The 22,206-nt window shown below is 30.5% G+C and overlaps 14 protein-coding genes across 14 annotated transcripts; 7 read left to right on the top strand and 7 right to left on the bottom strand. All coding sequences in view use genetic code 12, as the record gives it.

The window, feature by feature from the left end:
* RJT21DRAFT_123476 (mitochondrial 54S ribosomal protein uL16m) lies at nucleotides 1-826 on the bottom strand. The gene has a single exon (XM_064882734.1). The coding sequence runs from the start codon at nucleotides 777-779 to the stop codon at nucleotides 60-62; it is 720 nt and encodes a 239-aa protein (XP_064735798.1). The 5' UTR covers nucleotides 780-826; the 3' UTR covers nucleotides 1-59.
* Nucleotides 827-2,477, bottom strand: MSF1 (phenylalanine--tRNA ligase). The gene has a single exon (XM_064882733.1). It carries the CDS (start codon nucleotides 2,367-2,369, stop codon nucleotides 990-992), a length of 1,380 nt encoding a protein of 459 aa, XP_064735797.1. The 5' UTR covers nucleotides 2,370-2,477; the 3' UTR covers nucleotides 827-989.
* Nucleotides 2,478-2,542: 65 nt separating this feature from the next.
* RJT21DRAFT_123474 (NAPDH-dependent diflavin reductase) lies at nucleotides 2,543-4,518 on the bottom strand. Its single transcript, XM_064882732.1, has one exon. The coding sequence runs from the start codon at nucleotides 4,417-4,419 to the stop codon at nucleotides 2,608-2,610; it is 1,812 nt and encodes a 603-aa protein (XP_064735796.1). The 5' UTR covers nucleotides 4,420-4,518; the 3' UTR covers nucleotides 2,543-2,607.
* Nucleotides 4,519-4,599: 81 nt separating this feature from the next.
* Nucleotides 4,600-6,590, top strand: RJT21DRAFT_123473 (uncharacterized protein). The gene has a single exon (XM_064882731.1). It carries the CDS (start codon nucleotides 4,732-4,734, stop codon nucleotides 6,547-6,549), a length of 1,818 nt encoding a protein of 605 aa, XP_064735795.1. The 5' UTR covers nucleotides 4,600-4,731; the 3' UTR covers nucleotides 6,550-6,590.
* A 48-nt stretch (nucleotides 6,591-6,638) lies between these two features.
* Nucleotides 6,639-8,120, bottom strand: RJT21DRAFT_90078 (uncharacterized protein; the record flags this gene model as incomplete). The annotated part of the gene is made up of 1 exon (XM_064885632.1): nucleotides 6,639-8,120. One exon carries the CDS (start codon nucleotides 8,118-8,120, stop codon nucleotides 6,639-6,641), a length of 1,482 nt encoding a protein of 493 aa, XP_064735794.1.
* A 193-nt stretch (nucleotides 8,121-8,313) lies between these two features.
* On the top strand, nucleotides 8,314-9,240 carry RJT21DRAFT_116556 (uncharacterized protein; the record flags this gene model as incomplete). Its single annotated transcript, XM_064880437.1, has 1 exon — nucleotides 8,314-9,240. The coding sequence occupies one exon, from the start codon at nucleotides 8,314-8,316 to the stop codon at nucleotides 9,238-9,240; it is 927 nt and encodes a 308-aa protein (XP_064735793.1).
* Nucleotides 9,241-9,370: 130 nt separating this feature from the next.
* PGA27 (Pga27p) lies at nucleotides 9,371-11,302 on the top strand (the record flags this gene model as incomplete). The annotated part of the gene is made up of 1 exon (XM_064880436.1): nucleotides 9,371-11,302. The coding sequence occupies one exon, from the start codon at nucleotides 9,371-9,373 to the stop codon at nucleotides 11,300-11,302; it is 1,932 nt and encodes a 643-aa protein (XP_064735792.1).
* A 259-nt stretch (nucleotides 11,303-11,561) lies between these two features.
* RJT21DRAFT_58883 (diacylglycerol kinase) lies at nucleotides 11,562-12,962 on the top strand. The gene has a single exon (XM_064885143.1). The coding sequence runs from the start codon at nucleotides 11,821-11,823 to the stop codon at nucleotides 12,862-12,864; it is 1,044 nt and encodes a 347-aa protein (XP_064735791.1). The 5' UTR covers nucleotides 11,562-11,820; the 3' UTR covers nucleotides 12,865-12,962.
* Nucleotides 12,963-13,060: 98 nt separating this feature from the next.
* Nucleotides 13,061-14,452, bottom strand: POT1-2 (Pot1-2p; the record flags this gene model as incomplete). The annotated part of the gene is made up of 1 exon (XM_064883271.1): nucleotides 13,061-14,452. The coding sequence occupies exon 1, from the start codon at nucleotides 14,258-14,260 to the stop codon at nucleotides 13,061-13,063; it is 1,200 nt and encodes a 399-aa protein (XP_064735790.1). The 5' UTR covers nucleotides 14,261-14,452.
* Nucleotides 14,453-15,356, bottom strand: RJT21DRAFT_123471 (uncharacterized protein). The gene has a single exon (XM_064882730.1). It carries the CDS (start codon nucleotides 15,234-15,236, stop codon nucleotides 14,595-14,597), a length of 642 nt encoding a protein of 213 aa, XP_064735789.1. The 5' UTR covers nucleotides 15,237-15,356; the 3' UTR covers nucleotides 14,453-14,594.
* RJT21DRAFT_123470 (uncharacterized protein) lies at nucleotides 15,357-16,437 on the bottom strand. The gene has a single exon (XM_064882729.1). It carries the CDS (start codon nucleotides 16,317-16,319, stop codon nucleotides 15,432-15,434), a length of 888 nt encoding a protein of 295 aa, XP_064735788.1. The 5' UTR covers nucleotides 16,320-16,437; the 3' UTR covers nucleotides 15,357-15,431.
* Nucleotides 16,438-17,916: 1,479 nt separating this feature from the next.
* On the top strand, nucleotides 17,917-18,615 carry RJT21DRAFT_123469 (uncharacterized protein). The gene has a single exon (XM_064882728.1). It carries the CDS (start codon nucleotides 17,980-17,982, stop codon nucleotides 18,463-18,465), a length of 486 nt encoding a protein of 161 aa, XP_064735787.1. The 5' UTR covers nucleotides 17,917-17,979; the 3' UTR covers nucleotides 18,466-18,615.
* Nucleotides 18,616-18,692: 77 nt separating this feature from the next.
* Nucleotides 18,693-21,284, top strand: UBP13 (ubiquitin-specific protease). The gene has a single exon (XM_064885141.1). The coding sequence runs from the start codon at nucleotides 18,788-18,790 to the stop codon at nucleotides 21,146-21,148; it is 2,361 nt and encodes a 786-aa protein (XP_064735786.1). The 5' UTR covers nucleotides 18,693-18,787; the 3' UTR covers nucleotides 21,149-21,284.
* MXR1 (peptide-methionine-S-sulfoxide reductase) lies at nucleotides 21,196-22,198 on the top strand. The gene has a single exon (XM_064885142.1). The coding sequence runs from the start codon at nucleotides 21,421-21,423 to the stop codon at nucleotides 21,982-21,984; it is 564 nt and encodes a 187-aa protein (XP_064735785.1). The 5' UTR covers nucleotides 21,196-21,420; the 3' UTR covers nucleotides 21,985-22,198.
* Nucleotides 22,199-22,206: the final 8 nt, after the last annotated feature.

Raw genomic sequence — 22,206 nt, 5'->3', positions numbered from 1 at the left:
TTTAATTAATACTGGATTTTTATTAAATAATGCTATATATACAGGAATTAAATATGGACTTAACGTCCACTATACAATTTATACATGTCTATCTTCTTATGAGCTTGAATATTTGCCCATTTATTAGTAGGTTTAGCATTCAATTTCTTAACATAATTAACCCTTTTTGGTTTTTCTATTAAATGAGTTAAACTAACTCTTACTTTTGATTCTGGAGTAATGATTTCATAAAGTCCTGGTAATTTATCAGCAGCTTTTCTTAAAGCTTCTCTTGCAACTCTATCATGAATACCACCTCTGATTTCGAATAAAACTTTTCCGGTTGGGAAACGACAAGCCCAATGATCAAATGGACCTTTACCTTTACCCATTCTTGTTTGATTACCTTTAACACAGACAGCAGTATTACATGAAAATCTTGTAAGTCTTTCTGAACGACTTGGTCTAAGTTCTCTTTGTAATACTTTATCAGCTGCTTGTAATTGATTAGCTGCCATTCTTATACCTTTTGATTTTAATCTTAAACCAAGTTTACCAAATGCTAAACTATTACCTTTAACAGAACCTCCAGTTCTAACACTAACTTTCCCCTTCATAGTTTTTCTAATTTTTCTAAATCTTGGTGCATATTCATGTTTTAATCTCATAGACATTATATTATTCATTAATGGACTAACTCTACTAGTAACTGACGGAAATGATGTCAACAAAGGAGTCACGGGACTTCTCATTGGTCCCATGGACATCCTCGAGAACATACTTCTGGATAATCCAAACATTGCTTTAAGTTCTCCTTGGTTATCTTTACAAGTGTCACTGTTAAACTTGTGTTGGAATCAAATAATTTTTCATTGACCAAATAGTTGGGTTGGTGCACGTCCAAATATAACATGAAAAAACAAAAAAGAATAAAAATCAATACCGCAATACATATTTCCTTATATATATAAGTATATTAAAATTTTTAACTATGTACATGTTAAATTAATCTAACGGATTTCTACATCGAAAAGTTTCTTTAAATCCTGTTCAACGTTATTGTGTAAAACATTAATCTCTGAATTAGTTAAATTTCTATCCATTGATTGATAATTCAAACGATAAGTTTGAGATCTTTTACCAGTTTTTGGATGAACGAAATTATCGATATTTTCAACACTTTCAGTAAGATCACCAGCATGAGTTCTTACAATATCCATAACTTCATTATTATGAAGAGTTACATCTTTTGGTAACCAAAATGAAATATCTCTTTTAATACCTGGATATTTTGAATAAGGTGCAAAAGTATTAATATTCCCACTACTGAATTGTTTTCCAAATCTCTCATCTAATGTCCAAAATAATCTAATATCAGGTATACCAAATAATAACATGGCAATTCTATCGAGACCTATACCGAAAGCCCAACCTAATTTTTCTTCACCTAAACCAGAATTTAATAGAACTTGTTGTCTAACTATACCACATCCACAACATTCTAACCATTCACCTTTCCACCAAACTTCAATTTCCCATGATGGTGCAGTCCAGGGGAAATAGGCTTCAACCCATCTAATTTTTAATGGTTCATTTAAATAAGGTTCAGTAGATCCAGCCAATTTAGCTGATTTTCTAGCAGCTTCAAAGACTTGATTAACTAAATATTCGATGGTTTTCTTTAAATGGACACTAACTAAATAAACTTCATTATCAGTCATATAATCTTGCTTTGGATTACCTTCATTAAAACAATTTTCTCTGAATGGATCTTCAACAATGATATTAGTTTTAGGAATTTGTTCAATATCATGAGCAATTATTTCTTCAAGTTTATCACTTTTAGTCCAAATTCTAGCTCCTTCCATTTGATGAAAAGCAGGATAATGGGTACGATCTATTTCATCCTTTCTATAAACATCAGCAGATATAACATAACCAGGAGTTTCACAAGTTTGAAAACATTCATGTTCATGAGCAGATGTATGAGTTCTTAATAAGTTATCTTTATTCAAATAATAAGTATCAGATTTAGATCTACCTGGATGATCTTGGGGAAATCCTAATACATCGAAATTTTGAAATGTAGTAACTCCAGGTGTAAAATCATTATAGAAAGTATAACCCATTCCTTTGAAATTCTTTTCAATTAATTCACGTAATATTCCAATGGGGTGATTATTATCATGATGCAATCTTCTTTGAGTTAATTCAAGAATATATGGTGGAACATTAGTCCATTCATCTGTCTTATAAGTTTTCCCATCTAATGATATTTCTTCAGGGTATACTTTTGAATTCCGAGCAATGGAATAATATCTTGATATTATCTTAATCCCTCTCAACTGAGAAGCTAGACTAACTCTTGGAAAAGTAATTAACTTCAACATTAGTGAAGCAGGCCAATTGTGGAGTAATTTGAGAATTGGTCAAATCAGATATTTCAGTTTTCGGGTTGGAGAAAATTGAAAAATACTGCATACAACTTCTTATTATATAGCCTTACTATAGTATAGTAAAACTATACTATAGTTTATAAATAATGATTATAAATCTTAATATTCTACTTAATAATACATTTTAATTATATAAATTAATTTGTTTTTTAAACAGATTCTATACTTTTACTTACCATACTTCCTCTTTATATCTACCTTGATCTTCCATATCTAATACATATTGTTGAGCTTCATTGTCATTAAGTGCTTTGTACTTTTTTAATATTTCAGTAAATGTGATTTTTACTTGTTTAGGCATCTTACCACTGGATCCACATACAAAAACTATAGCATTTTGATTATATATTAAATCTCCAATTAATTCAAATTCTTTGAATAATCTATCTTGAACATATTTTGATTGAGATTCTGGATCTCTTGAAAAACTTGGAAATAAATGAATTTTATTCTCTTCTTCTAATCTTAACCATAATTCAGAAAATAAAAAATCTTTACTTTCAAATCTGAATCCTGTAAAAAGATATAACCCTCTTGTAGTTTCACTTATAATTGAATGCTCAATTAAAGCTTTCATTGGTGCAATACCAGTTCCTGGACCTATCATGATAACAGGTGGAGTATCTTTACCACGAAGTGTAAAACTTAAATTAGTCTTTTGAATAGAAAGAATAATCGAATCATCTTTTTGAAGAAGTTTCAACCATCTTGTACATAATCCCCGTCTTATACGACGAAGAATTGTTTTATATTCAACAATAGCTACAGCTATCTCAACAGAATTAGGACTTGGTCTTGATGCTATCAGGAAATATCTTGGTTGAATTAATGGGAATACATCAAATATATATTCTATTGGAATTTTTAAATTCTCTTGAAATTCTAAAATCGTTTCCAATATCAGTCTTCTTGGTCTATTAGCATAATTATATAATTCTTCACTTTCTTCCATAGTACTGAAGTCTTTCAATTTACTTCTTTCTCTATCACCATCTTCTGTTTGTCCATTACAGAATCTCCATATTTTGAAAAAGAATGATCTTCTGGGAACTGAAGCAATATCAAGATGATGAATAAAAAGATTTCGAAGGGTCAACTTTTCTGAACTTATATAACCTCCATTTAGATTGGGGAGAATCCCATCAATATTTAATGGTAAGTCTGCAACTTGCAGCCAATGAGGTTGCAGTTTCAACAACAAATCAACACTTTGAGGATCATTGCTTGGATACAACGCTATCGTATCTCCTGGAAGATAATTCAAATCTTGAGATTCAATAATTATATGTCTGACATCTTGAAAATGACTTTCATCAGTTATTCGGATATTATCTCGAATTTTACCAAGAACCAAGTTATTATCAGATTCAAGACGAGTTAATGATAAATCTTGGACTTCTTTATCAGATAACTTCAATTCCGATTTAGTAGTATTAAGTTTTACAGCATTCTGAGCAGGTAATTGAACTTCTGAATCAATTTCAAGTAATGAGGGAAAATGTATTCGTAAAGATTTTATTAACTGTAATTCCCACTCTTGATAATAACCATCAATACCTTCAGGAGACATTTCATCTGCCTCACATCTAGGAGATAATTCTGAACACCCTAATTGTAACAATCTCGTATGAATTTTTCTAGAACCATAATTAAATTTCGAATATGAAGAATCACCTAAACCAAAAGAAGTTAAATAAATATGATTTAATAAATCTGAAGGTAATTTTTTCTTAAGAATGAATTTCATAAATTTTTTTGCATTTCTTGGTAATTCACCTTGACCAGTAGTTGAACAAATTATAATTAAATATTTGGTATGAGTTGCTAATTTTTTTAATGGATAATCATCTAATGAACATACAGTTGGAGATATCAGATAGTATTGAAGACGTAAACCAAGAAATCGAGCATAATCTTCAGCATTGCCTGTTTCGGACCCATATAAGATAGTCACCCCCTCACTATTCATACTATCCTGTATCATAGTTCATCCAGCACAGTTAAATACTGAAAAATTCTGGAAATCTTCTTGAAATCTTCTGGAAAAGTTCTTGAAAAGTTCTTGAAAAGTTCTTGAAAAATTTCTTATCAGATCTCTTATATTATTTAGCAATTAGGTACTACTATATATTGTAGTGCGAAAGCTAACAAAAATATATATAGTGCGAGAGTGAGTGAGTGAGTGAGTGAACGAAAAACTTTGAAATAGAAAACCAAAATAAACATACATAAACAGTGAAAAGTGAAAATTCCACTACTCCGGTCTAGTACGCAAAAAGAGTATTATTGAATTATTATGGCACCTAAGAGAAGAACACTGACAAACAATACTCCTGTAAAGAAGCAGAAAGTAGAAGTACCAAGTCCTGAAGAATTTAAGCAATTTTATTCATCTACTATTAATTTAGTACTTAATATTAATGATGATAAGACAAATGAACAATTATCAGGACCATTTGTTAAATTACCATCGAAAAAGTTATATCCAGATTATTATCAATTAATTGAACATCCTATTGCTATTTCTGATATTCAAAAGAAAGCATCTCGTGGTAAATATTCTGATAATTCAGCTGATGAATTTTTAAGTGATTTTAAATTATTATTAGATAATGCTATTAAATATAATGATCCAGAATCTTGGATTGTAACGAGTGCTCAAAGAATTTATGATTTTGTTCATGATCAAGTTAAAGAATTTGATGTAGGCAAACCTCATCATAAATCATTAAAGTTAAAACTTAAACATTCAGATATACCACAAGAAGAAGTTACTTTAACCAATTTACCAACACTTTGTAAAAATATAGTTAATACAATTGTAAATCATGAATTCCCAGATGATGGAATATTAAGTGGACCATTTATGGATGATGTTGATACTGAAGAATATCCTGATTATCTTAAATTTGTTACAAATCCAACATCATTCAATTCAGTATTAAATCATTTAGATAATAAAAAGTTCTTTTCCCCTAAAGCATCAATTTTAGATAATTTACAAAAGTTTTATGATGCTGTTGATTTAATATTCCTTAATGCTCAGGCTTATAATGATCCATCTTCAGAAATTTATCAAGATACTCTTAAACTCAAAGATTTATTTGTTGAACAATTTGAAGAATTGAAATCAAGAGTTGAACATGATTCTAAATCTTCTACAAAATTAAAATTAAAATTGGCTCCATCCAAACCAAAACTCAAAATTAAACTTGCTGCAACTGCTGAAACTGAAGAAGTTGAAGATACCAAAAAGAAAAGTAGGAAGAGAAGTAAACAATCAGTAAAAGAAGAAATCGAAGAAGAAAATGGTAACCTTGAAGATGAAGAAGATACTGCTAATACATCAACAAATAAAGAACCAGAAGTACAACAATCTACCGAAACAAAACCTAAAGCTGAAATAGTTACTGAAAAGGGGACTGCTAATACATTAGGTAAATCTCTTCCAAGTATACCAGAATCGGATTGTATAATCCAAGAATCAGCCATACTATCATCACCATCAGTAGCTGCTACCTTACCTCAACACATACAACAAAGATATAATCAATTAAATATCCCATTGCTGAGACAACAAGATCTTAAAAAGGCCTTATTTCCAACCCATCCAGTTATTCCTACTGGTTCAGTTATAGAATATAGAGTTCCTAGTAATGGATATGCTCAACAATCTTATTCCTTTTCACTTGCTCCAGAAATACTGCCTTATGTATCCTTTAGAGTAGGATTACACTATCTTCTTTATGCTATCAAAAAGGACGATTTAATTAATGGTCATGGATATTTAAATCTGACATCAGATGAAGATTTCCAATGTAAATTATATGTTAATAATGAAGAAGTTTCAAATGGTGGAGATTGTTTTGAAGATAAAAGAGATGACGCTAATCTCCTTGGACTTCTGTATGACATTAAATTGAATTATGGTTTAAATGTCATTAACTTTGAATGTAAAGTAGCACCAGCTTTAAGTAAACAAATTAAGAAAAGCATTGCCAATGATGCAGCTGAAGAATCTGGTGGCAGACATACAAGACATCAACTTCAACAATTAAAGATGAGTTGGGATGTAGAAACTATAAGTTTTTACATTATTTGTAACGCTGTATAATAAATAATTCTGTACGATATTATGTATCAAATAATCTATGTGACTCCTTTCTATTTTATATTATATACAAGTGTGCTCATGGTCATATCTTATTTTCCAATACAAAAGCTGGAAAATACAACTCCTAATATCTCTTCTATACCTACAGTATCTCCTGTAATTTTACCTATACCAATGGCAGATTGATTTAAACTTTCAGATGCTAATACTACATCTTCTTGATCTTTCCAATGATGAAATTGTTGGAAACCATATAAGACATCATTACGTAATATATCTTGAGCCCTAGAAGATATGATTATTGGATCTGCCACATCAGAATCAGTAACAATTTTGAATCGTCTGACCAATTCATCATTAAGATTTTGAATTCCAAAACTCGTAGAACAGGAAACTATGTGAATATTTTCAATAGGAATTTCTAAGGCTTCAGAATGTGATTTGATTAAATCTTCTCTTGTTAAATTAGTATCCCGTAAATCATCCTTATTTAAAACTACCATAATAGTTTTATTTAATTCTTTCAAGTGTTTAATATGTGATACTAGATCAGATTCATCTTGTTCTAATTGATTTATGGGCCTTACTATAACAACAATATCACTAGATAATGAATAATCTTTAGCTCGGCGAATACCTTCCTTTTCTATAATATCAGATGTAGAAGTTATTGATCGAATTCCGGCAGTATCACCTACAACTACTTTATAACCACTTATATCTAAAGGAATATCGATTATATCTCTTGTAGTTCCTGCTATCTCACTAACAATAGCAGCATCTTTATTAGCTAAAATATTCAATAAGGAAGATTTACCAGCATTTGGAGGACCAATTAAACCTAATCGAATACCTTTCAAAAGGATTTCGGAAGATTTGATTTTATTTAAGTACGATTCCATTTCATTCTGTAAATTAGTTATATTTTCTGAAACTGTAGTGAATAACTGTTCGACTTCTTCAACATCATGATCTTCTCCAAAATCGATTAATGTAGTTAATAATGCGATATTGTTTACTATTTCTTGTCTCCAATTGAGGAATACTTGTTTGTTTTTACCTGTTAATGAAGAAAGTGAAGCAACTCTTTGTAATTCAGTTTCAGCATCGATCATTTCTCGTATACCTTCAAGTTCTGTCAAATCAAATCTTCCATTGATAAATGCCCGTTTAGAGAATTCTCCATTTTCAGCATATCGAATATTAATATCCTTTTGTGGATCATGTAATTCAGAAATAGCTTTCAATACTGATTTTATGATTGCAGTACCTCCATGTAGATGTAATTCAAGTAAGTCTTCACCTGTATATGTCTTTGGAGATTTGAAAAATATAGTAAGTGCCTCATCAAGTAAAATTGAAGAATTGGGTGAATAAAGTTTCCGAACACTAGTGACTCTATTCTTGGGTTCTTTAGTTGATTTTGTAAGTTTTTGATATATGTATGATGATTGTGGACCAGTGATTCTTACTACACCCAAGGCTGACTTCGCAAACTTCGTTGATAACGCGTATATCGTAGGATTACTCACTCTCGAATAGTATCGTTTAGAAAAACATCTCGACACCATCCCTCCCGCACATCGCCCACCCGCAAAATATACTTGGTTTGTCATCTACTTAAACTATAAAACGGTTTGAAGTATCTACAAAAACTGATCTGAAAAATAGAGCAAAAAAAAAATTAACACCAACCATCTCCACTATTGCTTAGCACACCATTTTCTAGCAAATGGTGAAACATAGATAAATGAGTGAACAAATATGAGAATCGGAAGCAATGTTACTGGAATGATATTCAAATTATCAAGATGTCGATTTCATACAAGTTCATATGTCTTTCATGAGAATCCCTTAGGCTTACCTAAACTTGGAAAGGATGTTCCTAGTATGCCTCGAATGAGCAAGGGATTACCTATTAAACAAAGAATTCCTGGTGTAAATAAAGTGATTTTAGTTGCATCTGGTAAGGGGGGTGTAGGTAAGTCTACGGTTTCTGTCAATCTTGCTGCTTCTTTAAATAGTTTGGGTAAGAAGGTTGGAATATTAGATGCTGATATATTTGGACCTTCAATACCGAAATTATTAAATTTAAATGGAGAACCAAGATTAACAGATCAGGGAAAACTATTTCCACTTTCAAATTATGGAATTGAATCAATGTCAATGGGATATTTAGTTCCACCTGAAAATGCTATAGTGTGGAGAGGCTTGATGGTTATGAAAGCACTTCAACAATTATTATTTGAAGTTCAATGGTCCAATTTGGATTACTTAGTTATAGATATGCCTCCAGGTACGGGAGATACTCAATTGACTATAAGTCAACAATTAAAGGTTGATGGATCTATCATAGTTAGTACTCCACAAGATATTGCATTAATAGATGCTATTAAGGGAATACATATGTTTGAGAAGGTAAATATTCCAATATTGGGATTGGTTCAGAATATGAGTTTCTTTTGTTGCCCTAACTGTGGTCATGAATCTCATATTTTTGGGTCTGATGGGGTTCTTAAAGAAGCAAAACGTAAAAATTTCGAAGTTCTTGGCTCAATTCCTCTAAATGAAGAAATATGTTTACAATCTGATAGTGGGAAACCTATAGTTATAGCTAATCCCCAATCACCAGCATCGTTAGCGTATATAAATATAGCAAAGACAATAATGTCAAATTTAGATAGTACATAGTTAAGTTCAAAAACTTTTGCGAAAAGCAAATGCGAAATAAAGCACAAATAGTTGCAAAATATATTGATAAGTCATTTGTTTGTATCAATTATGAAAACGCTTAGTATTCCAACAAATAGTGTATATTAATATGAAATGGTCATTAATTTGCAGTAAATTGGCAAATAGTTATTTTCACCGATTATTATGGGTAACACTATTTTCTATATTGGTAACCGCCGAAACTTCAAATATTCCAACATCCAATCAAATATTATTAAAAGAAGACATATCCTTTCCAAATAGTTCAACCAGCGATATAGAACGATTGAAGGATCATTTAAACATTTTGAAATTCGTTTTACCTTTAGGTGGAGATCATGATAAAATTGAAAACCTTAAAGAGGAAGTAGGGTCGGAAACTGATTTTAACGAATATGTGAATCGTGCAAATATAGAAGTGCATTATCAAAACATCAGCAAAAGCAATGAAGTTAGAAATTCATCACAATTGATACCTAGTAGATCATTGGTACAAATTAATTCACATTTGCCATATATGCCCAAATCATCAATAATAGCTTCTGATCAATCTGTCAATATTCCGGAAGAGTCAACAGGAGTCGAAGTAACATCCACTTTAGCAGATTTAACCACTTTATCGAGTATCATCACATCGAGAGAAGAATCAATAACAACTACAACCACAAGCTCTATAGTAAAAGTTACAGAAACTGTAACCCATTTTGTAACTTTAACTACTAAGGAGATATTTTCATTGCCCGTTATAGAGACCACCAGCTTAATTTCAGATTCATATTCAGTTTCAGATTCGGTTTTGGATACTGAACTGATAATCTACAGTTCTACTGACATAATCACTAGCTCTAGTAGTGAAATAGCAACATCGACTGTAGCTCACACGGCTCCTCATGAAACCAATGTGAGCCAACATGATTTTGAAAAACTTGCAAGTCTAATTCATGATTTGAGGAATGAGGTTATTGAACAAAAGATCATCAACCAGGTTCAATCTTTACTAATTTCTTCAGCAAATAATAGTCCAAAGACCTCATATATTACCATGGATTCTCCAACCTCTTCATTGGAGATAAAAGATGTTAGTTCTGCAACAGAAAGCCAAGAAGTAGTTTTCACTGAGACTTGGTCGAATCCAAATATTTTGGCTATTTCTACAAGTTTATCACAAATAAGCTCCACACCTTCTCACGTTGAACCAGTAGGTAGTCAAGTAAACATAAATCATGAAGGAAAATCAGGAAAGGATTTATTAAACCTGAAGTTACCATCATATAAAGTAGATATCACTCCTCAGTTTCAATTTCACGAAAAAAAGTTAGATAAGTTACCACCAACTGTTCCATATTCCAAGCCTAAGAATTATTTTGCTATTCTACCAGTTTCATCTGGAGGGGAAGAAAGTGTGCTTTCATATATTACTTCTGAGACCAATACATTGTCCAATATAGCTTTACAGACTACATCTTTAGAAGAATCTAAGAGTACATCAGTACTTGATATTTTGAATATTCCTCAACTAGACGATGAAGAGATGAATGATTATGTAAAACGGATATATTCAGCATTAAAAAAAGTTGTAGAACCGGAATATGAATTTAAAACTGAATTTAATGATACATCAACTCCGATAAATTTAAAATTTGATAGATCCACAATAAAAAAGGAAACAGAAAACAATAGTGAAGAGTCAGATCCTAACGTATCACATAATTCAACTGGTACAGTATTGCCTCACAATGAACCATATAAAATATTCCATGTACCTAAAGAGATGCAGCATGAAGTCATCAGTAGTGCATTCAAAACATTTGCAACTCCGGAGGAAATCACGGCTTCATATTCAAGACTTAGAAAAACCTCTATAGAATCATCATCTCCAGGTTCTTCTCAAAGTCATCAGAGAACTAGAAGTAAGTCTTCCATTGATTTTAATGTATTTGAAGCAACTACAAAAGAAAGTGTGGGATCTAATTTCATATTTTCCGCCCCATCTTACACTGCTATAGTAATTCTCATAGCACTTAGTATAACATGGATATAAATTTACAATTCTGTACACGACACTATTTAATGCGACCCCTGCTAATAATATATATATTTAATTAACATCTATAACTATGTAAGGTATGTTTAATATTCCAATCTGAAATTAGATGTAGCGCGAAATGGCTGCAAAACATACTGCTTATGTTTTTATGAGATGAATATTCTATGCGTTACCAAATAAAAATTATGTTCATTATCATACTGCAATATCATATGGTAGAAGTATCAATGAGTTAACTCACTATAAAACTATTCATATAAACAATTAATAATGTTGAGAATTTTCTATACTTAAGGCATTGCCTCAATGGATATTGCACAAGATGACTATCTTTTCATACCTGCATAGAGCCACACCCGTCACACAAAATCGATGAGAAAAAAATCAGTCCCTGTGGAATTTTTTTGCTTTGTTTACAGTATGGGATGGACCCATAAAATCTTAGAAAAGTTGATTAATACAAAGGCCACTAATATTGATTAATTTAAAACTTTAAATAGATTGATTTTGTCATGGCTTCAATTCCGCTGACACCGAAGAGTTCTGTAAAGAAGTCTAGTCCTTTTAACTTATCCAGTCCAAATGTAAGAAGTATTTCCAAAAAGACTATTGTAACATTAAATGAAGAAGATGTATCATATATTGAAGATGAAGATGCTACATATTATAATGAGACCACTGCATATTCCGATGATGATGAATTAGATGAAGATTTAGATGAAGATGATGAGGATGATGAAGAAGAAGATGAAAATCTTGAAGTGGAAAAGATCGATAAGAAAAATATTATTATAATAAGTGATGAAGAAGAATTACAAGGAGATACTATCGAGTCAAAGACTAAAACTTATATTCCTCAACCACATCTGAAATTCTATCAATTTTTAATCAAGCATGAAATACCAAGAAAAACATTCCATTCATCTATTGGATTTTTTACCTTATGGTTATATACATTAGGAACAAGTACTCATCAACTTATAGCACCTATGTTTACCATTTTGGTGCTAGTCTTTGCTAATGACTTTATTCGCTTTCAAAATCCATCATTAAATAGAAAGATTGTTAAGTATATGTGGTTCATAATAAGAGAAAAAGAAGTTAATGAATACAATGGTGTCTTATGGTACTTAATTGGTTTAATTATTGTTTTCAGTATTTTACCTAAGGATATTTGCGTTATGAGTGTCTTATTACTTAGTTGGGCTGATACTGCAGCTTCAACTTTTGGAAGACAATTTGGAAAATATACTCCACAAATTTCAAAAGGTAAGTCATTAGCAGGATCAATAGCAAGTTTCATTGCTGGTATTATCAGTTGTTACATTCTTTATGGTTACTTCATTCCTACATTCACCGAAAAAGTTGATTTACCAGGTGAAATATTTTGGACTGAAGAAACCAGTTCTTTAAATTTATTTGTATTTTCTTTATTTTGTGGATTCATTGCTAGTGTTTCAGAATTCATTAATTTATTTGATTTAGATGATAATTTTACCATTCCAGTTTTGAGTGGATTTTTCATCTATGGACTTGTGAATATTACTCGTATTTAAGTAATATGTTATGATAAATATGCATCCAATAATCTATAGAATACCCCTTGCATTCATTAGTTATAACATTTATTTTCAAATTTTGTTTGTTATAGTTCTATAATACCTCCTTTATGCTATATTTAAAGATGCTTGTACGTTTTCAATTCTAATTTTAATTTTAACTATAAATATAAATATATAAAATCTACTACTATTATTCATTGGCAAATAATCCAGCATAACCTTGTCCTGTAGAAGTACACATGGAAATAATTCCTAATTCTTTGTTTTGAGCTTTTAATCCATTCAATAAAGTAGAAATAACTCTACCTCCTGTAGCTCCTAATGGATGACCAAGAGCAATGGCGCCACCATAAGGATTTACTTTATTAATATCAAGATTTAATTTATTGATGCAATAAAGAGATTGTGATGCAAATGCTTCATTTAATTCAAATATATCAATATCATTCACTGAAAGTTTTAAACGATTTAATAATTGTGGAATCGCTTCAGAGGGTCCAACACCCATAAATGCCGATGGAACTCCTGCAACTGAAGAACCTAAAAATCTTGCAATAGGTTTAATTCCTAACTCATCAGCAAACTTTCTAGTGGTAAGAATAACAGCAGATGCACCATCGGATATCTGTGAAGAATTACCTGCAGTGGTAGTACCATCTTCAGCAAATACTGGCTTTAAAGTTGATAATTTTTCTAATGTGGAAGATGCTCGAATACCATCATCTATAGATATATTTTTATATTCAATTGGCTGATCTGGTTCACTAACTCGAGCATTAACTGGTATAATTTCTTTAGCAAAATGACCAGATTCAGTAGCTTTAGCTGCCTTTAAGTGAGATTCAACTGAAAATTTATCTTGATCAAGTCTTGTAATACCATATTTAGTAGCGACATTTTCGCTCGTAATTCCCATTGGCATTAATACATTCTTGGCTTCATCACTTGCTGATACTTTGAAAGGTTCGTGAATACGAGTAGGAATACCCCGGTGAGGGAAATAATCATGAGTCATAGATTCAACCCCTGCAGCGATTACTAATTGATTTTCACCTGACAGTAAAGTACCTGCCTGATATGTTAATGCTTGTGCCGATGAAGCACATTGTCTATTAATTGTATTTATAGTTGTTTTAATAGGAAATCCTACCTTTTTCACAGCCAAGGCTGATGCCTTTTGTCCACCTAAAGTTTGTAAAACAGTTCCAACCAAGACATCATCTACCAAATTGGGATCAATATTTGATTTTTCAATGGAACCTTTTAATACTTCATATAATAATTCTTCCGGGAAAAGTTTAGATAACCCACCTTTGATAGCTTTAGTAATAGGAGTTCTCAAGGCTGATAAAATAACTATATCAGATGGTGCCTTTTTTAACAATGACATTTTCTATTAATTGATTGATAATACTTTCACTATATTGCTTGACATAATTTAATGACAAATATCAACTATTTATATTAATTGCAATTTACAGTAGTTAGAGAATTTTCAATGTGGGGGAAAATAAATGCTAAACATCTGGGGTAAATATTTTTCCGTTGGTAAGAACGGATAAATACTTACAAACATATTTGTAATAGACAAGCTCATGTACATTATAATCTATGTAAATTTATAAACAAAACAATTCTGAGTAACAAAGGTCATAATCGTTACAAACCCAAATTTCAATATAATGAAAAATAAAGATATGTGAAGAGTCTTCATCAATTGTTTACTATTCAAAGATACTTCTACGAATTGCAGCATATTCATCATAATCCAAAGAACTCTTCAACCCATCATATCTTGTTAATTGCAACCAACCTTGTTTTATGCCTCTCCTATAGAACAGTAACACATTGTCCATCTTAACATTACCATAATCAGATTTCTTGAGTAAATAGTATAATGTAGTTACTTTATCCCACTTTTCTTCTTCTGCCACAGAAGGTAGAAAGGTACCTGAATAATGTAGTCCTTCATATTCAAATGACACTTTTAATCCATGAAGACCAATTTCCCAGCCTTCTGCAGAATCAATTGGAACAAAATTATCAAGTAAAGTTACTGAAACCAGCATTGTCTCATTTATTTCCCGTGCTTCTATAGGGGGGAATCTATGATCTTGTAATGCAGCAATGACACTGTACAGCTTCACTCCAGATTCAATTGGTTGGGAATGAAATGTTCCGATACAACCTCTTAAGTTACCAAATTGATTCCAGGTTATGAAAAGTGCTGCAGATGTAGGTAAAGATGATGCTGATTCATTAAGAATTTGAAAATATTTAGATAAGGAAACTTTAGCTGATGGTGGAGTCATAAAGAGCTTATTCAGCAAAGTTTCAAACGCATAACAACAGAGTGCTTTGGACATTTTAATTATTCATATGGTTCTCTGACTCTATCAATATGCATCTCAGTTCTGGAGTTATTTAGTTAAACTAAGGGATGGTAAATTCTAGGTCGTGTAGCGAGGTACAAAAAAGTACAAAAAAGTACAAAAAGAAGTAGTCTATTGTTGCAAAATTAAACACTATAAAATATACATAGAAATTTTCAAACATATATATTAAGCAGAAGGTGTTACTTCAATTTTAGGTAATTTAGAATTTCCTTCTAAATTGAGCTTTGTCAAACCAGGACAAGCTTTTATTAATTCCGACTCTATTTGATTAGTATTGTGTAATTTACAGTATGATAAGTTTATTTCCGTCATGTTAGATGGGAAATAATAGCTGAAGTCAAAATGACTTTCATTAAGTTCATCAAGGTAATTTCCCGTTAAATTTATTGATCTCAATGAGCCCGTAAATTTGACGAGATCAGAAATAAGATTTCTAGACAAATCAATAGTAGTTAAATTTTTGAATAGAACACAAGCTTTGGAGGATAGAAAGTTCAAGTTTATTAGATTATTTCCAGACAAGTCAATTTTCTGAAGGTTGTATTCTTCTTTTTCTATAAATTCATTCGAAGAAATTGTATTAAATAAGTTGAAGCTAACCAAAGTGTTGTTGGATAAATTGAGATATTTTAAATTAGTTAGATTTTTCCAATTAAAAGTGGAATTATTTAAATTTATAATATTATTGTTTGATAAGTTTAAATATTCTAATGAAGAAGGAAATTTTATTGAAGTGAGATCATTTAATGTATTATATGATAAATCTAAAGATTTTAAATTTGAATATAATAAGCCAAAACTAGATGCAGTCATTGGATCAGGTACCACAGTCGAGCTTAAGTGCTGAATTAACTTTTTTGAGTTAAACATATGTAATTGCAAATTTTCAATATTAATAAGATGATTGAAAGAATAGAGGTTATCAAAATGAACATCAACATGATCCTTTATAGTGAACCAGTTAAGTCTATCTTCAAATACTTTAAAATATTCAATAAAAAATTTATTAATTAATACTTGGCTGAAAAAATTGAACTTTTTAACAAATACCATTTTTATATTAAAATTCGAATCAATTAATTTAAAGTAGTTCAAATCTACCAATGATAAAATATCTTCAGTATCATTATCATTGAATAAAACAAATGAAATAACTTTTGGTTTAATAATTATATGACGTGATATTAGATAATTCAATTGATCTGATCTGATGATGAGAGTACTAATATTATCATGATATACTGATGTGGGTCTATTGGTTACTATGACTTCTTTATTATTAAAATATTGAAATAAAGCCATATTTTGGACGAAATTAAAAGGATCATTAATATATATATTATTGTGGTTGACCAAATTATCCAACTGAAATAAATGATTGAGATCATTTGGTTCTATGAACGATAACGTATCATTTACAACTTCTGGTGGAAGATTGAAAAGCATTTTGGTTATTACTATTTCAGAATAGTAATTATTTAAATTAGAACTCATAGTAGGATTAGGGATGCTGATATGTATTTATTCTAAGCGAATTAATATTGATACAATTAGGAAAAATACTGATGAGGTTAGCATAACCATTACAGTACTATGTTAAGTATCGAAAATTCTTACACTAATTTTACTCACAGTAATTGTCGTTGTCGATCAAAATTAAATAGGTTTACAAGCAACTTAATATATATATATTATAACTTATGTATATTTTCCAAATTTCGGCATTCATGAAATCATATATGAATCATGATGGATTTAGTTATCATCATCGTATACAAATTGAGGTTTTGTGTAAACTGTGTAACATAGATAAGAGACTCCGCATAAAAAAAAGAAAATAACAGTTAGATACATTTACGTTAAATCGCAAGAGATCTAGCGAATTTATCCGAGGTTGCCTATGCTGACAATTAATACTTATAAATAGTTATACTGGAGTCTCGATTCAAAGAATCAAAGCCTTATCTTACTTCATCAAATGAGATTATCATTTCATGACGCTATATCGGATTTGAAATCACATGGTGCAATGTAATAGTATGTATATGCATATGCTTCCGACATTGAGTACTACTTAATGTATGTAACATAACCTATATTTGATGTGGCAACGCGTTGCTTTTTGTTAGATTCGCTTTAAAAAGAAACTTACACAATTACCATCACAATCATTCTCTAATTGTAAACTTTGTATACAATGATATTCTAATACCTATAACTTTAAATTTTTGTTAGAAAACATACTTTAATGCCCATACAAATTATACTCGTATAGCGATTTAGAACTCGACTATATGAATTTTCACTAGCTTGGCATACTTCATGTAAAAAAGCTTACTCTTGGATGGCTTTGTAAATTTCTGTTCCGAACAAGCATACTAAAAAAAGTAGTGCGATTTTGCATACACAGTTAAGCTAGCTCAGTCATTACAAGCAGCCATATATGTCCAAACCCTACGACTCTATTTAATGTAAATTGGCCATTTGGCATATTCTGTATAATCATGTTAGCTTTAAAATTGACTATGATCAATAATGCAGTATGATAGCCTGCTAATCAACACCATTACCTAATTTTGTATATATTGTTCACGTGACCAATTTATTGGTCCAATATAAACTTTAGCAGAAAATGTAAAGAGTGATTGACGAAAGGAATGTTTATTGTAGCAAATTGAAATTCTTTTCCTATCTTCTACATATAACTAGCATAATGGGTGCCTGTATCTCGTGTCTATTGGATACATTCTACAATAATAATGATGACGAATTCAATGAAAACTCATCTTTACTAAGGAACAACAATAATGGACTCTATTCTAATGATTACCTACAACAAGAGGAAATATTGAAGCAACAACAAAGACAACAAGAGTTGAATTCAATTGTTAATGATTTGAATGAGAATTTGATTGATGTTAGTTCGTTTTTAAATACTGGTGTACCATCTTCCAATTTATCCCATTCTCATGTATTATCAACTCATCTGAATACAAATCTTCAAAATTCGACGGGAAATATAGCTGATTCAATTGAAGTTAGTCAATCCAATAATGACTCATCATTTAATCCAAATTTACCATATACATATTCATCCACTGAAAAGTTGAAAGTCTTGCAACAAGTCAATGACCTTGATCAAAATATAGGCAATAGTTGTAAAGTGGTATTAAAAGAACCATTATTTTTAAATTTCTAAAACCTTTAAATTACGATCAACTAATTTTTTGCATATTTGCCTTTTACTTCACTTCTTAATTGCATTTTATATTCTTTCTTAACTATTTAATATATTATTTCGTATTTTAAGTATTCATGTAGACTAAATTAGTTATTCCTGCACTTAGACCCTGTCATTTTTATCAAGGCTACCGAAATTCAAAGAACGTTATACCGATAATAATTACGAATTATACATTTAACTACCACCAAAATATTATTATTCTTTTTATAAATATTGTTAATAACTTCATAATAGAATTGTACATTATAGAATTAAATACAATAAGTAATTTCTAGATATGACAAAGAATTCTATATCGCAACCCAATTACCATGTGCCAGCAAATGGTACAAAGTCCTCCGTTCAACTTCCTTATGGGGATGGATCTAATAAGATATTTGGAATGGAGAATTTTGGTAATACATGTTATTGTAATTCTATTTTACAATGTTTATTCTATACTGAGAATTTCAGAGTCAATCTAGTTAAACATAATTTAACAGTTCATGATCAAAAATTGGTTGTTAATGGTGTTAAAGCTCATGGATTTACTACAAAATATGAACAATTGGTATCTAAAAAGACTAGAGAACAGGGTAAGAATCCTGTTCCAGTATCAAATTCAAATTCAATTGCTGCTTCCATTAATGGTAATAATACAGGAATTATAAACAGTGCATCAAATGGTGGAATGTCCACAACTAATAGTTCTTCAACCTTTGATACTAATGATAAACCAAAATCATCAAAGAAAGGTACGTTATTCGGATTAAAATTCAATAGTTTAACTCTGGGATCTTCTCATAATTTAAATTCTCATAATGGTACTCATAATCCTAATGATGATTTAAAAAAATACGCAGGTTATATAATTGAAGCAAAGAATTGTGAAGCATTATCACTTGATCAAAGATTAAAAATATTGAAAAACCCTGATTTCCAACAGTTGAATGTTATGATTACGAGACCATCACATCATCTTGCAAACCCAGGTCAACGACTCGACTATTCTCAATCGTCTTCAATGTTATTAAATAATGATCAAGGTAATCCACAACAGACTCAAGCACAACAGCAACCACAACATTTACAAGAAAATGCAATCAGTTCTTCCTCAGCTTGTATTATAGTAGGTATTCCTCATCCTGAATCATTTCTTGTGAATCCAATTAATCCATTCAATCCAAATCCTTCATCCGATCAAAGGAAACGTTCATCATTAATTAATGGTCCTATAATTAATTTAGATACATCCTTACAATTACCTAGTGAATATTCGGATGATAGTGCATTATTATATGCTTTGAAAGATATGTTTGAAAGTATGATTGAAAATAAATCAATTATTGGTGTAGTATCACCAACATATTTTATACTGAAATTAAAGGAAAAGAATTATCTTTTTCGTCAAAATAATATGCATCATGATGCTCATGAGTTTTTCAATTATTTAATTAATGAAATTATAGAATGTTTAAATAAAGAAATTGGAGTTGAAAATAATTGGTGTAATGATATTTTTCAAGGTTTAATTACTAATGAGACCAAGTGCCTCAGTTGTGAAACAATAACTTCAAAACATGAATTTTTCCTTGATTTATCTATTGATATTCCACCAGGTGAAAGTTCATACTCCTTAAGTTATTCCCTAAATAATTTCTCCAAACTGGAAACGTTAACAAATCAAAATAAATTTTATTGTAATACTTGCTCATCATTACAAGAAGCTATCAAAACTATAAAATTAAAGAAATTACCTGAAGTGTTGGTCATAAACTTTAAGAGATTCAAATACGATGAAAAAGTGGATAAAATGGTAAAATTATTTGATTCTATTAGTTATCCATTCAAATTAAGATTATTCAATACTACAGATGATGAAAAGGACTTTTCACTCTATGAATTATATGCTTTAGTTATTCATATTGGAGGAGGGCCAATGCATGGCCATTATGTTGCCATATGTAAGATTAAGGCTGGTTTATGGTTATTGTTTGATGATGAAACTGTCGAGTTGGTAGAAGATTCATACGTCATGAGATTCTTTGGTAATGGTCCAGGATTGGCTAGTGCTTATATTCTCTTTTATACAAAATGTACTCAAAAACCTACTGATGTTGAAGAATATGATGATTTTATAAATTTTGGATTTAATACTGATAACATTTATCATGGTGATGATTATTCATTAGTTGATAATGCAACTTCTATTAGTGATACATCTAATGCTAAGAAATCATCAATTCATAATCATACTGACTTTTCCTCTAATGAAGGTTTTAAATCAGAAACTTCATCAATCAGTTCCAATGATGTACAAACCAGGAAGCCAAGTGCAAGTAGTGTTAGTGGAGGTGGTCTTACAGGAGGTTTATTTAAGAAAAACTTTAAACTTGATGGACCAGCAAGTACAATTTCCAATGGTTCAAATCTTAATAATAACTCTGTACATCAGAATACCAATCCTTCAAATGGTATAAAGGAAGAACATTTATCTAGAACTGAAAGTACTAAAGAAACCAAAGAAAAGAAAACTTGGGTAGGAGGCTTAAAAAGACGTGAAAGTAAAGTAGAATCCAACGTGGAACGTAAAGCCAGTAGTGGAAGTGTAAGCTCTGGAGAAAAGAAGAAGAGTTTATTTGGATTTAAAAGAAAGTAAATGAATGAATGAATGAATAAATAAATAAATAAATAAATATAGTTGCAAATTTGGATATTATTAGCCGGGGTTTGGGCACGTGACATTGCAGCATCATGCGGCTCGGGAAAAAAGTTGGAATGAATCGCTTCGGACTAAAAGATTATTATAGCGATGCCACAGCTTTATAAAGATTTTTGCTATATAACAGATAAATAAATATATTTCAATTAGTAATAATTAATTACATCAACCAAAAAATACGTAATTACTTGTTCAGTATATAGATAATTATGACTACATCAACAATTGTATCACCAAGTTTAAAAAGTACTGCTACTTCTAAGATAATAACATTAGCTGCAGGATGTTTCTGGGGGGTTGAAAGAGTATTTCAAAAGCAATTTGCTGGTAAAGGTTTATTAGATGTAAAAGTTGGTTATGCCAATGGAGTTCAAAATCTTGATACAGTCACTTATGAAAAAGTTTGTACTGGAAGTACTAATTTTGCTGAAAGTATACAAGTTTCTTTTGAACCAGCTCAATTAAAGCTCGAAGATATTTTAGATATCTTCTTCAGAATGCATGATCCAACTACTGTCAATTCACAAGGTCCAGATGTTGGTACTCAATACAGATCTGCTATTTTCACACATTCTGCTGATGAAAGAGAATTAGCTTTGAAATTAAAGGAAGAATATCAAAAGACATGGTATCCAAATCATACAGTCGCCACTATTATTGAACCAATTAGTAACTGGTATGATGCTGAAGAATACCATCAAAAGTATTTGGAAAAAAATCCAGCTGGTTATGAATGTCCTTCACATTTCATTAGAACTAAACCAAAGATCTAAAGTCCCTCTGGTTTAGTAAGATTCTTTCATTGGTTGACCAAACAATAGACTAATAATGATGGAATAAACAATGTAAATGAATGATGAATTGGCCTATATTGCCGTTTAATTAATTGAATTTGTGTATATATGTATATTAATATATTCGTAGCACTCATTATTTGAATTTCTTATAATTCAGAACTTAAGAGTATTATTGTAGGACTGATATGAGAGAATATT

The sequence above is a fragment of the Scheffersomyces amazonensis genome, assembly GCF_036850825.1.
Source record: "Scheffersomyces amazonensis strain UFMG-HMD-26.3 chromosome Unknown RJT21scaffold_9, whole genome shotgun sequence".
Lineage (NCBI taxonomy): Eukaryota > Fungi > Ascomycota > Pichiomycetes > Serinales > Debaryomycetaceae > Scheffersomyces > Scheffersomyces amazonensis.
This window is presented reverse-complemented; position numbering and strand designations above follow the sequence as displayed.